This window comes from Augochlora pura, chromosome 8 (assembly GCF_028453695.1).
Source record: "Augochlora pura isolate Apur16 chromosome 8, APUR_v2.2.1, whole genome shotgun sequence".
Taxonomy (NCBI): domain Eukaryota; kingdom Metazoa; phylum Arthropoda; class Insecta; order Hymenoptera; family Halictidae; genus Augochlora; species Augochlora pura.
This window is the reverse complement of record NC_135779.1, coordinates 3829622-3843790: the sequence shown is the minus strand read 5'-3', so window position 1 is coordinate 3843790 and position 14169 is coordinate 3829622. Positions and strand designations below refer to the sequence as shown.

General features: G+C 52.9%; 2 protein-coding genes across 4 annotated transcripts in view; one reads left to right on the top strand and one right to left on the bottom strand.

Moving 5' to 3' along the window:
• Positions 1-10055, bottom strand: part of Lsm11 (U6 snRNA-associated Sm-like protein LSm11) — a 32213-nt gene extending 22158 nt beyond the window's left edge. The window contains exons 1-2 of the mRNA XM_078189141.1: positions 9879-10055; positions 9726-9792 (exon numbers count right to left, since the gene is read on the bottom strand). Of these exons, the coding sequence (XP_078045267.1) occupies positions 9726-9792; positions 9879-10055 (244 nt within the window). The remainder of the gene's footprint in view (positions 1-9725; positions 9793-9878) is intronic.
• The window catches only part of Eip74ef (Ecdysone-induced protein E74), a 213876-nt gene that overhangs the window by 62978 nt on the left and 136729 nt on the right, over positions 1-14169 (top strand). For all 3 annotated transcript variants that reach the window (XM_078188676.1, XM_078188677.1, XM_078188675.1), the window contains exons 2-4: positions 11819-12117; positions 12254-12524; positions 12622-12723. In XM_078188676.1, the coding sequence (XP_078044802.1) occupies positions 11974-12117; positions 12254-12524; positions 12622-12723 (517 nt within the window). In that variant the 5' untranslated portion in view covers positions 11819-11973. The remainder of the gene's footprint in view (positions 1-11818; positions 12118-12253; positions 12525-12621; positions 12724-14169) is intronic.

Below are 14169 nucleotides of genomic sequence, written 5' to 3'. Positions count from 1 at the left end.
CGCGAAAATCTGTCCTCGAGCCTCTCGTCAGACGAAACCTCGGAGTCTCCGGCTCTGAATCATCGCGGTTCCGCGCGCTTGTCGCTGCGGATCCGCCGATTCCGCGCGGGGCACCGCTCGCGGAATGAAATCCGAACCCCCCGCCACGCTCGATCCGAGCACCGTACAAATTATTCATGCATCTAGCCGGGGGAATCTCCGAACGAACCGCAACAGTATCGCCGTCGACCGATTCGGCGCGCGGCGGTTCCACCGTTGATCCAGGAAGTGAATTCTAACGCGGGAGGCACCGTGCGCGCTCGCTTGTAGGACACGATTAGCTCCGAGGGTCAGAAATAATGTGTCTCCGACTTCTCGGTTAGATTAGATAAACGGTGTCCGTCCTTTCCATGCACGGTACGCGGAATCCTTTTACATATTTGCGCGAACATATAATTATAAACATGAGCAAATCCACATGAAATATTAACAACCGCGCGCGATAACTCGGTGGAAAGAACAGGGGACTGTCGCGCGACCGACACAGCCGCGAGCTGTGCCTCGCGACATATTTCGCGACGAGACTCGCGAGATTTCCTTAATCGCGAACGATCGGCCGGCGGAAAGTATAACCGGGGTTGGCCGGGAAGTTTCGTCGCGTGCCCCGTGGCTTAGAGACGAGCGGCGCTTTCTCAGGAGCGTCTTCCAAAAGGAAACGAACGGGTAGCTAATGCGACGATTATGCATTCGCCGATCAGTCGAATTGGAATAACTCCGAGCGAGAGACAGTCGTCGCAGTCTTGGAAGTATTTGCTCGTTTCGTTGAAATCGGCGAGATCGGCTCGATGTAGCCAAGGGGCAGAGAAAACGGAGTGTCGGAGCCTGACAAGGCTAATGGAGGGGTGAAACGAGTGATCCTCGAAAAGGTAGCTACGCTTGTAGGGAACTCGAGGTGTCTAGAATCGTTCTGGGATAGTTAAGGTCGAGTCCGAAAATCTTTGGACACTTGGCATTGCTATGAAATCGCAGAGATCGATTTAAATCGGGAGCCCGTTGCTTAGATTTTATTTTAATCACTTCATTACTTTATGGAGAATTTATTTTTGATTTCGTTCGAAATTAATATACATTATTCGCATTAACAGCTGTAATATCAAAGCCGGTATGCTACACAAGATCTATTAAATGATTTTGAACTTTGGGAGATTCACGATGTTGTAATATAAAGATAAGCACATTTATATTAAATTTTTGCAACACGAACGAACCATCGACGAGACCATTTCTGGTCGAAGAATACATTAGATGACTCTCCTCTATGCTAAACAGCATTTAACCCCAGAATCGATAACACGGCTATCATCACAGTTGTCTCAAGACGATCGAAACGCATCGTCCTCGCAAGCCCGGAAACTTGGGCGCCTCGAATTACCGCGAAACGATCGAGATCGATAACTGAGAAACCCCGAACGGCGGGAACCAATTTCGAAGCATTCGAAAATCGGTCGAAATCTGGCCGGGAGCCTCGACGGGCCCGGCTGGCTCCCGGAGGAGTCTCGGTCGGCTCGGTCCCCGTCCGTGCAACGTATCTCACGTGTTCACCTGCAAAAATGTTTACCGTGCGTGCGAAGGAGCACTTGGAGTGGCCAGGGAGGAGAGGATCCTGTGCAGGTGGGTACGACGGCCCCTGGAGAATGTTCGTGTACACCGAGGGGGGCGGGTGGGGCGTCGCGGTACCCTCTCGCGGTGCCGGGAACGAAATATCGTGAGACATCGAGGAGGAAGAAGACGACGACGACGACGACGACGAAGGAGAAGCAGAAGAAGAAGAAGAAGAAGAAGGCGAAGGAGAAGAAGAAGAAGACGACGAGAGTCGAGGAGGATGGGGATGAGGAAAAGGAGTAGTAGCGGAGAAACTAGGAGAAAGAGAACGAGACGGAGAGACAGAGAGACTCTGTCGGTGGCAGAGCGAAGGAGGTGGAAAAGCTGAAAGAAGGAGAACGGGGTGGCGAGAGAGAAAGAGAGAAGTCGGTGCGAGGGCTCGGGGAGGGAGGGCCGTGGCTGGAGGAGGGGCAGGGGGGGAGATGGAGGAGGAGGAGGAGGAGGGACGAGAGATAGGAGGAGTAGGCCTGGTTGTACCCGCGGATGATCCCCAGGTTGAGTCGCGCTGGGTTCAACGTCCTGGCGGGCAGCGCACCCGAGAGCCGAGAGCCGAGAGCCGAGAGCTGAGGCAGGCAAGGCAGGCAGGCAGGCAGGCAGGCAAGCCAGGCAGAGGCAGGCCAGGCAGGCAGGCAGTCGAGCAGCCACCAGACCTCTCCACGCACACAAACACACCTGGCTGTCGAGCACCTACACACGCGGCCAGACGCGTACAAACGAGCGCAAACGGGGGAACACTCGCGCACGCGACACGTAGCGATCCACCAACAACGACGACGACGACGACGACGACGGCGACGACGACGATGTTGCACGTTACACGTGCGCGCACGCGCTCTCCCCGAGAGACAGCCGCGCGTTTTTTTGCCGGTGTGCGTGCACCAGGAACGCTAGCTTTCGTGTGTACAAACGTGGCCACACAGACGGAAGCGCGTCGGCCGCGACCGAGGCTGCTTTACGCGAACTATCGACTAGGTACTGTTACTTGGGCGGCCTGGCCCTCGGGGGTCCTCCAGGGCCCGCCTGGACCCTTAGAGTCCCTGCCGGGCCCTTCGTGGTCCTGCTCGGCCCTGGCTGAGTCGATTCGCGAAGGGACTCCCGACGACTGTCCCGGCCTGGAGGGCCGGGAGAGCTATCGAAGTATCCGGATCGCTTTTGCGGAGGAATTTTTCGACGCGGTAGGTCGCGGCAGGCCGAAGGGGAACCTCTGGCAGGAAAGCATCGGCCGAAGAGAGGCTCGGCGAGATTCCAGAAGAAAGGAGAAATCACTTTTACCGCGGAGCGGCGTTGAGCGGAGGAGCGCCGCGGCAGAGCCGAGCCGCGCCGCGCCGGGAAAAAGTAGATCGGCAGGCCGTTGAATTCGGAATCGCTCTCGTTGGCGACGTCACCGGTCTAAGAGGCTTACACGGTTCGCGCGACCGGCGGATAGGGTTCCATCTTCTTCCAGGAAGGAATCTTCGAGGGCGGCGTGTTTCGTTCGAACGGCGCGGCGTTACCATTGTTACCGGTGTGTGTGTGTGTGTCTCTCGATCGACGATCTCGTGGGCGCTCGCGCTTTGCATGCGGGGACCGCCGCCACGCGTAGCTCATCGATCCGCGCTCGTCTCTTCTCCTCTCCGTCGAAAGAGTTCTTCCTCCGACGAGGGAGAAAATATAGACGGGGCCGAGGCGAGGCGAGGCGAGGCGAGGCGGAGAGTGCCGGAGAGGCGCCGCGCGCGTTTCGACACCGGGAGGGTGAGAAACGCTACCGTTTCGGCGTGCTCGATAGTCATCTGTTACGTTGGGATAGGTCGAGAGGCGGCGGTACGTGCACACCACGACGGCCGAGGAATTGGATCGTCCAGTCTACCGGGTGTCGCGCTCGGAAACCACCGATATCGCGCGATAAACCGCGTTGAGATCGTCGCCGATTCTCGGAACGACGGTTTCCGAAAATCGGTGACCGTCTCCGTCGGATACGACGTCTCTTAGCATGCTACGATTTATCGGTACGATCCTCGAACGAGAGGATCGCGGGATGGTTCTGATGAATCGGCAGTGTATTAAACGCAACCAGAAGAACGAACTTCCAATGAAACTGATGAAAGTTGCACGCTTTTCTCGTGTGGATCGTTAACCTCCTAGAGTAGAGGCCCGTGTCCGGCTGGAGCGAGTACGATAGGCGAGGAATGGTGTCGCGTTTTCTAATGAAACCCGGCGTCTGAAACACATTTTGACTTCGCCGGGGCTTGCGACTCTTCACTCGAGCATCACGATTTTTCAGTCTGTATGATAACTCGTGCATGTTTGGTAGCGTGCTCTCTTTTAATAGTCCTCTCTCGATTCACGGAAAGCGAAACGAATATTCAACGCCCTCCCTTGCACGCTACTCCTCTCTCTACAATAATGATAATAATTATTAAATTGACGGAGAAGACTCTTTGATACGGTATACGAATAGAGAGTGTAATAAAAATACTAGGAACAATAATTAATGGTAATAACAATAATAATATAATAAAATATAGTGATATTACGATTTTGGAATAGTAGAAGCGATTAGAATGCGATGAAGAAAAATGGGAACCATTGAGATGCGACGGCCATTATGAGCCATTTTGAGTATAAGTCCAAAATACTTTTCTATGATCTACAGTATTCCCACTTTGTATAATTTCTTGGCGCAATTTATGCATATGAAATTGACTCCATGTAACAGTTCCATTTCGAGCTGTTCTATAAAAATTAAGGTAAAAATTTAATTAGAACATCGTGTAACATCTTGGGTGGTGCCACACAGTCGGCATTCGAGTGCAAAGGGTTAATATCCGAAATAACTGGCAAATCCGCCAGCATCCGCAGCTTCGGCAGCGGTTTGAAGTGTGAACAGCGAGATCGATGGACGTATCAAAATCTGTATGAGCGAAGTAGTGCCTCGGAGGCGAATGCCCATTAACTAGTAGAGCCATTAATTAGCGCGGCATGGAAAAAGGTTGGCGAAGAGAGCGAAAGAGAGTGAGGGAGAAAGAAAGAGAGAGAGAGAGAGAGAGAGGGGCATCGCAAAGGAAAGCAAAAGGAGCTGGCGCGAGAGGCAGGCTCTCGCGCGAAGGCAAATAAATATCGCGCGACAGCAGGGGAATCGAAGGGAAAACATCGGCGGCAGCAGCACGACGACGACGTGTATTCCGTTACTTGGGGCGAACGACTGGCGGACTCGGTTCTGCTGTTGCCGGTCGCCGATGCACCGCGTTCCTGCCTAGGAAGCATCGTGGCGTGCCTCGAACGTGGTCATTCCTCGAACGGAGCCTAGGAATCATCCGCGAGCGTAGAATGCGCCGATGTGGATAAGGAGACGCCCAGGAGGCGTTGCGACGCGACGCGACGCGACGCCGCCGCGGCACGATCGGCTTTTCAGCCGCGTCTCGAGAGTACTGCGTCGTTTTCCAGCAGGAGCGTCGTTATCGGAGCGACGATACCGCGCGCGCGGCTCGTTGGGCTAGGTCGGGGAAAAATCGTTCGCGCTCTCGGAAAAGTTCGCCTCGCGGTCGGTTCGCGCTGGCGCACGCGCCGAGATAAAGACGAACGGCGGATTCTCGGACGGGAAAACCAGCCGGAGATTCCGTGCGGGTCCGCGGGAATTTTTCCGCGGATCGATGGCCAAGTTCTATTTCCGCGTGTGTTCCGCTGGCCGGAACCGGGTAGAGATCGTTCGATCCTTGAAAATCGGAGTTCCGGCGAAAGACGGGCGGTGTTCGGAGGCCGACCGAAGCTGAGGAGGAGCCTCGAGTTGAGTCGAGGTCGACGTCCGGACGCAACAAGTGCTGCTGCGACTCTCGCTGCGCTCGCGATCCTCTTCCCGATATCGTTTGCGGCCAGAGTCTTTCAACAATGCCGGCGTTTTCGCGATAAAACCGACGCGTCTCGGGCTTCGCGAGTCCGTCTCTTCGCCGTACCAACGTCCCGGCGAATCCGCGACGGTCCTCGCCGGGACACGGGGTTCGGAACAGGGTCGGAAAGCTTTCCTCGGAGCAGGCCAAACAGGAAGAGCAAAGAGAGAGAGAGAGAATGGGCTGTCGCGTGAGCCGCGGCAGCGAGCGGAAGCCGAAGGACCTCGGCGAGGTTACGATGAGTAGGCTGCGACCGCGATGCACCGTGCAAAATTTTCGGTCTAGAAGACGGTCAGTCCGGCGCGGAGCCTCGGGTTGAGTCCGAGGTCGACGCCCGGGCGCAACAAGTGCTGCATTACGTACGTATACGCCGCTACACCCCACCCCACTCACTCATACAATTCCACGGCGAGCCCCTCCTCCACCCCCTTCGAAAGAAGCCCTCGCCATTTCTCTCGGTCCCTCTCGCTCCGAGAGCGTTCTCTCTTCCCTCTTCTGCGCTCTCCCTCTCCCTCTTTCTCCGTTTCTCTCTCTCTCTCTCTCTCTCGGCAGCGGCTTTCCACACGATGTCGCGCGAGAGAGCATCGCCGCGCACGAGAGCCCTACACTCGGACCAAGGTGCGACGAGCGCGGACGAACGAAAGCGCGCCAGAAAGAGAGAAAGAGGGAAAGAGAGCGAGAGGAAGAGAGATCGCCCGGGAGGGGGAGAGGGAGAGAGACGGAGGGACGAGTGCATCGCGGCGGCGAGTGGCACCAGCACACGCGCCTGTTCACCTCCTCCACCTCCTCCTGACTCTCTTTTCTCTCTTTCTCCCTCGATCCGCGCCCGGCCGTTCTTCTCGTTCGCCTCTCCGACACACACACACCCTCTTTCTCTATCCCGTTCTTTCGCGCACACCAGCGTCGCCAGTAAATATAAAACTGCACTGGGTCAGGGATCCGTGATTTATCGGCTGCCTCGTGTAATTGGCTGCCGGCCAATAGATACATACCCCCGGGGTATCCGGTGGAACACGAACGGAACGAAACCCGCTCCACCCGTCGTCTACCGTTGCCGTGCTCGCCGCGTGCGCCACCCCCCTCGGCTTTTCCCCGCCTGTTCCCCCGCGCCATCGATTTCCCGCTCGACTTTCCGACCGCCCGAAATCTTGAGAAGCCTGGTCCGCGTCGGTCGGCCACCGGTCGGCGGCTCCCGCTTAATGGCGATCGCTGTCCGTCGCGCCACTTTCACTGAAAATCTAAGCCGACCTCACTTGGCACCGCATCAGAATCACGGCTGCAGACCGACCAGCGCTTCGGTCAAGTTTCGAGGTACGAGCCTTAGCCTCTTCGAGCTCGGACGTCGCGGTGCGTCGTCGTGCGACTCGCGAAATTCGATCTATTATTTTAGGCCGGCAGACTGATTCGGAGGTATTCCAGACCTTCCGTACTTGGGGTAACTAGCGTCGTCGAACTGGCCGAAAAGAGCGGCTTCGCAGATTTTATTTATAAGCTGCCGAGATTGTGCAGACTCTTTGGTGGAAAATGATGGAATAAATGTATCGAACCAAGAATACATTGCGGTACAACTGGCGGAAGGTCTAAATAAATAGCGTAACACGCCTTGGATAGTTTTAGAACTCGGTGCTAGTCTGCGGATCTCGGAGATCACGATTTCTCTAAGGATTCGATTCACAGTGAATACATGCTATGTCACCTGCGAATTTCTATAATTCTTGACTGCTTAGTACAACTGCGACCAGAAAAACGTGCATGTTATTTGTTAGCGGAAGCTTATTTTTCGAAGAAGCGAAGACGGTTTTGGAGCTACTTCGTTTTCAGATAATTTCCGATAGGGTCAGAGGGTTTAGCACAGCCTTTCAAGACGTAGTACCGTTAACGGACGGACCCCAGGTGATGGATGGCAACTCGATGTTGTATTCGATGCATCCATTGACACGTGTTTAGAATATTGGGAATCTTTCCTGATATGTAAAGATCGGAGATAGTCTTCCTGAATAATCTGTCCATAGATGGCAGGGGTGCCTTTTGGCGAGACCTCTCGGTACTCACCCTGGGATCATCGAGAGGCATTTATCTTCAATTTTGAGAATAATTTCTAACATATCGCTGTACCGCGGAGTTGTTATGCGGGCTCGTCACCTCGAAACGCGAAGATAGCGAGCGCTCCTAGTTCGCGTATAGGTGGTAGATAAGCGCGAGAGAAGGCGCCGTATCGGATAACCCTGCGAGCATGTCGTAGCTGGAAGGCTTCCGCGATTGCGAAACATTTCGGTAGACCTTCCTCGGCCGCGGATTCCACGGTGTTTGCACAAAGGCGCGAGAGCGCGTGCTCACCCGGGGGAAGGTCTCGGCGAACGCTCGGGCGACATTAGATATCATCCGCGCGCAGCCACGCGATAAAAGGAACGGAAAGCCGCGGCCGGGTGTAGCGACGCTCGAGAACAAGGAAACAATGAGCGAGACACTGCCGGGGGCTTCCACGAGTTGACGCACTTTCGCGGAGGTCAAATTCCACGCAACTACGCGCGAGCAAGTCGCGCAACCAGCGCAACGAGCGCAACCGGTGCCCGCGAGGGCATGCCGACACGCGACCTTCGCGGTATTTGTCGGATCAAGAGCGAGCTCCGCCAATATCTAGGATGCATAGTTCACCCGTGACATCGATTCTTCGCGTAGGGGAGCAGGCCGGCGAAAAAAATACGAGCGGCTGACTCAGGCCGGAGAATCTCGCGATTATACGGGACCGGCCTACCTCGACCATGCCAGCCGCCTTATTCTACTAAACTCGCAACGGCTGGACCAATAACGCGCGAGAGCTCCCCTTTCGACGGAATTTCGGACCTCGACCGTTTCGCTGTTGACGCTTTCGCAAACGGAGACAATGCGACAGGATATTTAGCTGAATACTATTTATAGATATAAATGTGAACGGAAGAAATATCACATTCCTTTTTCGAAGTTTTCAAGAATTAAACCTTGAGAACGCACACAGAAATTTTTCTATTAAAATGAACATGATGAAACGATGTAGGAAGCTTTAACGCTATAGAAAAGTTGCGAATAAATCTTTCTATCCAACTATACGACATAACAAAAATGGCGAAAGATCTAAATAAATACAGTCTTCGTTATAAAATATGCATTTTTAGAACTCGGTAGATGAAGTACTGACTTCAACTATTTCGATCCTTTTTAGGATTGATAGTCGATCACGGGAGAACGTCTTTGTTCCTCGTGAATTGACAACTCACACACGTCTCCTAGATTCGCAGATAGATTTCATTGAGTAGTTTCTAAATCGAAGATAATTAATTCAGCGTCATCTCGTGGATCGTTCGACAGTGGCAGCAGTTTCGATTCGATAATCAATGAGCTATCTCCAGTTCTATCACTGGGCAACTTTTTCTTAAAATTTCGACAGGAATAGACCTCCGGTGGCTGAAGCGTTAATTAAAATCGAATCATTTCAACGAATCTGCCAAGTGTCCGCACACATGTAGAGAATGGAACTTTCGCGTATATGGGAGACGGCGGTATTGACGTCCAAGAGCCGGGACAGTTTGAGAGCCGCTGCTTTGCGGAAACTAGGCGCATCAATGGGACATTGAGGAGCGATAGCCGAATGTTTTCGGTGGCAAAAGATTCGCGGAGGGTTTTTCAACGACGAATGAATGAGGGGGCCGTTGTTGATCTGGCGCGGCTCGGACATTCTACTTCCGCGTACGTGCGCTACTAGTAGTTAGCTCGCCGTAAGCGTATTGAAATTTGACACCACGTGCGCGAGTTATCATGAATGAAACCGTGACCTCCCGACGCGACGCTGCCAAGGTGCGAAGACCGCTCGCCAGGCGGCAGTACATTCTGCGCATCCTCCTCGAACCAACAATCCGTGGATAATTTGAGTTTCCTGCTCTTCCGTTCGGTTCCCTCGCCGCAAACGTCGCTTGGGAATTCTTCGAAAAAATCCGAACTACCAGCGGCCATATTTCGCATACCCTACAGAGACGGTTCAGTATGAACTTTATTATACAACGTTATGTCATTTAGTTTTCACCGAGTGGCTCGGGGCAATTTAAATACTTCCGGTGCATAGGGTTTCATAGGGCTGCCATCTCTCGTCGGTCAGCCGAAGGTACGGTTGACAAGCGCATAACCTCACTTTCCGAATGGAGCATGGAACGAGATAACAGCGGATCGATAAGAGTAATCGTGTCTTACCTTGATGGGGTAAAAATCGTCGCCTCGAACTTTCCCCTTGCTCGACGTCAGCCGTCACGTTTTTCTTCTGCAAGGAAAGAAAATAAACGGGAGCAGAGGGTCTCGACAGATAACGGCGGAGGGTGCAGCAGCGTTCGACGCTGGCATACGCACTTTCGATTTACCGGACATGCCGGACATAACTGACTCGAACTTGGAGACATTGTCGTACAACGGAGCCGTTAGGTTCGTCAGCAATGATTTCGGTGTGTATAGGGCTTTCAGAGGATCGAATTTGTCACTCGTAACGTCCAAGCTCTCATCGGACGAACTGCTGTCGGTGCCTGCCATGTTAACACTGGCGTGGGCTACAACCTTTGGCGCGCAATTCGAATCCTACCCTTAGTCAGTCCTATTAATATTACAACTCCATTACGGATCAACATGCAAAATAAAAATCTTCTGCTTCAATAGAACGAAATTGCAGTTAAATAAAAATATACTTCTTCGTTCAACAGTTTCAACAAATCGGAAACAGTTATAAAACACATAAAAGACAAAATCTTGACCGCTTACCCATTTTTTCCATAAGTACACAAAATCAGCAGGCCCGTTACAGTAAATGGACTATTCCATTAATACTTTGAATGGGACTCCAATAACCTAAAAATATCATATATTTAAAATAATCGCAAAGTATTAATTAATATTCTAGTATTGCGAATCTTAATCAAATCAGAAAATCGCGACAGATTCGCGTGACAATTAATTTTCATATCTGGGCAAATAACTCCGTTAAATTAGCAATGCACGTTAATGAGAAAGTCGAAATTTCCTTGATGGCTGATAATTAGAAAGTGAGTAACGCTGGAAGCGCGCAGTAATGGAATACAGGATGCATTGTTTATTCAAATGAAAACAAACGAATCGTTATTGTCGACGCGGTTGGCAGCCGTGGGAAAAATCGTTGGCTCGATAACGTATCGATAATGGATCGCGCGCGATCGTTAACTCGCGTTCGAGATCATAGAGGATACCGTGGTCGGTGCGTACGAGTTTCACCTGCCGCGCGCAGATTTCGATCAGGAACGAGGCGAGCACGTTGCTCCGAATTACATTCCGGTGGCGAGCGATATTTGAATAGGTAGGGGAGCCCAGAGGATGTTAACCTCCACGGAACGATAGAAACTTTCTTTCGCGGCTGAGGAGATTACGTAAAGGCAACGCGCGCCGCGTAGAAGCTGCATTAGCTGCATAGAAACGCAGCGGCGGCGGCGGCGGCGGGAGAGTGAGGTTACGCGCACAGGAAGTGAAACAACCCGCGAGCCAGAAAGAAAGTTTTCACTCGGTGTTTTCACTTTCATGGAAATGCCAGCGTTCCCCGTTACACTCTATACTTAGACGAATCAATGTCCGATTCGTGTCGGTATTGGCCGGTTCTCGCATCGACGGGCCGCCGGGGCGCTGCGATCGAGGACCCCGTGATTCGATGCAATTAAACGAAATCGATTCGATTTCTTGATATCGAATGATGATCGATCGGGACCGTTCGCGGAATGGCGGTTCAACTACCCAACGGCGCGGCGGCTCGTCCGTGGAACGGGTGAAAGTCGCTTCTTTTTCTTCCTTTTTCGCTGGTTAATCGAGGAAGTTAACGAGTAGCTCATCATCCGCGCTCTGTTATATCCTCCGGTAACTTTTCATTTTCTTATTGCGTCGCGCGTAAGCCCGTGCGCTCGAATACTTTACGAGCTCGTATCGTCCGTTCCCCCCGGCAGAGATCACAGAATTTTTTACATACGTCGTGATATCTTCAACATCTTAACGTCCATTCGAATAACTTTACACCTCACGCGTTCCCATCGATACTTCATCGATACGTTCCCGTACATCGTTAACTCCCTACGATGAGTTAACTCCCTCGGACAACGCGATTCTGTCGTTCAACGACATCTTTTCTAACCCAACAACCGGAAGTTGGAACACCGCGCGACAGTTCCCACCCTACCGATTCTGCTTGTCGAGTATAGATCTTTTTTTGCTGATGTAGATTGAATTTTCTAAACGGAAATGAAATGTTAGCGGATCACTAACGGAAGCTGTGTTTGTTTCAGGGTAATTGGAGCAGCGTGTAGTTTCGAAACCGAGAGAAAGGTCTGCGGTGCAGGAAAAGGAAGGAGGCGAAAAGTGGGGACGATTCGGAGGTGGTTTTGGATGTTAGAAAGCGCGGGGGTGGCTAGAGAGGCCCCGCCGCAGGGTACGGGTCCCGATGCCGGTCCCCGTATCGCAAACCCTCACGCTGACCTCCACCCTCGTGCCCAAGGAGGAGTCAAACATGCCCTTCATAGACGACGAGCTACTCTGGTGCCCTGACAATGACGGCAAAATGGTCGACTTGACGCAATGTCTCCAGGTTGGTACGAAAACCGCGTGCACTTGAATCGTAGCCAACTAAGCGAGGACCGTAGGAGAAGTGATAGGGCTAGAAATTGATAAGAAATTGGTCAAAATTGCTTCGCCACACTGATACATCCCCTCTGCACGATTAGGAGAGCAGTACTGGGCAGTCGGTCGAATTTTCCCCGATGGAATTGAGCGCCTTAGTGGGAACGCCAGCCGCTCCAAATATGCCGGCGGAAGAAAGCGAAGGGATGGTCGGTGTCACAGGGGAGGAACCCTTCGACACGCTGGACACGTTCCTGCGGGAACTGCAGGCCGACCTGGCGGAAGCAAGTCAGCCCACGTCCACCACGTCCTCTGTAACCGCCTCTTGCAGGCGGCAGAGGTACAACATCGCCGCCGCCAATCCTTTGCTAGCGGGTGAGTAGCGGGAACAAAATCGCAACTAAAATAATGCTAGTTTTTAAGTAATAGTTTTGTCATTAATAATTATCTTTCTCCTCTTTTTTGTCGGCAGAAAAACTAGCAGCTCCGTCGACCCAAGCATCGCCAGCGCCCATCGCCTACGCAACGAGGGCGGAGATAAAAACGGAGAACATTCAACCAGAGACCAGCAAAGGTAGGACGCATAAATAAGATTCTCAGGTGCAGGTGTATTGCATGCTCTCAGGAGTGTTTGATTTATTAGTCCATGGTAACGCGGTTTTACACAGTTTCTGTAATACCGACGGAACTTGTTACCAATTGTTTCTTACTTTACCGACACTGGTTAACTGCTGACCGTCGGCAAGATAGATCTTTACTTTTGCCGACTAGTCGGTACAGTAAAATTCTCTTTGCCCGACGACCGATCCGGAGTTATCCTGACACGATATAGACGAATGCGAGCGCAGCGGAGCTCGTACGAACTATACGCGGCACGCGAGCAATGTCGATTCGCTACTCCGAAAGGGAAACCGGCCAAGGCCTCGCGAATCGCGACCAGACATCCGCGTTAGCAATAATTGCGCCTGCGTTCTTGCGTCGAAGCGAAAAAAAGGCAGGCGACGGCTCTCGGTGTGCGAGAATGTGGCGGCGCGCATACGTACGTACACCGGCCGGGGCACACGTGCACGCGGTGGCCCAATTCTTACAATTTACAGCCGTGTCGTAACACGACCGTACTACGCGCATACGCGATTTCGCGATTTCGCGATTGCTCGCGAGCCCGTTCCGTGGAGGTACTCGGCTCGCGGCGACCTTAAGGTTCTCTAAACGCGAATACATTTCGCGCCTCGCACGCGCGCACCGCCGCGACGTGTACCTGTCGAAGCGGCGAGGACGCGAGCGCGTACGAGACACCGCTTAAGTGCTAACGACCTTTTGTAGTCCGCGCGAGACGCTTAGCCTTTAACCCGCGCGCGTTTAAAACGATCGTAAGCTTTTTACGTCCGTCGATGCTCGAGCGATAACGGGCGCCGATAAGCCGGCGCGAGAATCGAGCACCGTCTGGACGTACACACGATTTTCTGTTCGGGCCGCGCGGCGTACGGTATTCCGGCGGATCTTTTGCTCGAACGATTCGCGGCGAGGCCGCTATACTTAAGAGAATCCGATCGCAGGCCGCGGACAATTACGTGCCGTTAGAACGCGAATCGGAATGGGTGCTCGCCGTTGTTCTTTTCACATTTTTAGAAAGCGGTTGGAAAGTGAGAGACCGAACTTTCTAGCAATACTATTATAAATCCAGATTAGACCGACTCTGCAAACAAAATATCGGCCGTCTCTCTGCCCGAAGAGCGAACGCGATCGATTTCTGGTTCCGCTCGTCCTAACGTGCATCGTCCCGTGATCCCTGTCGTCGTCTCCGTCGATCCCGGCTCGAAACTTTCCGCAGAGTTTTCCATCTCGTCTGTACGCGGCGCAAGACGACCGAACGGGATACTGGTCTCGTGTCCGTGAACCATTCGCGTCCGCTCGAGCTGTTCGGCTGCAAAAGAGAAAAGAACTCGCGCGTCGCGTCGCGCGCGCGCGCGCGCTCGCCGGCACAGTCTGGCGCGTGCTTTTGCTCGGTCCGCCGGGCCCG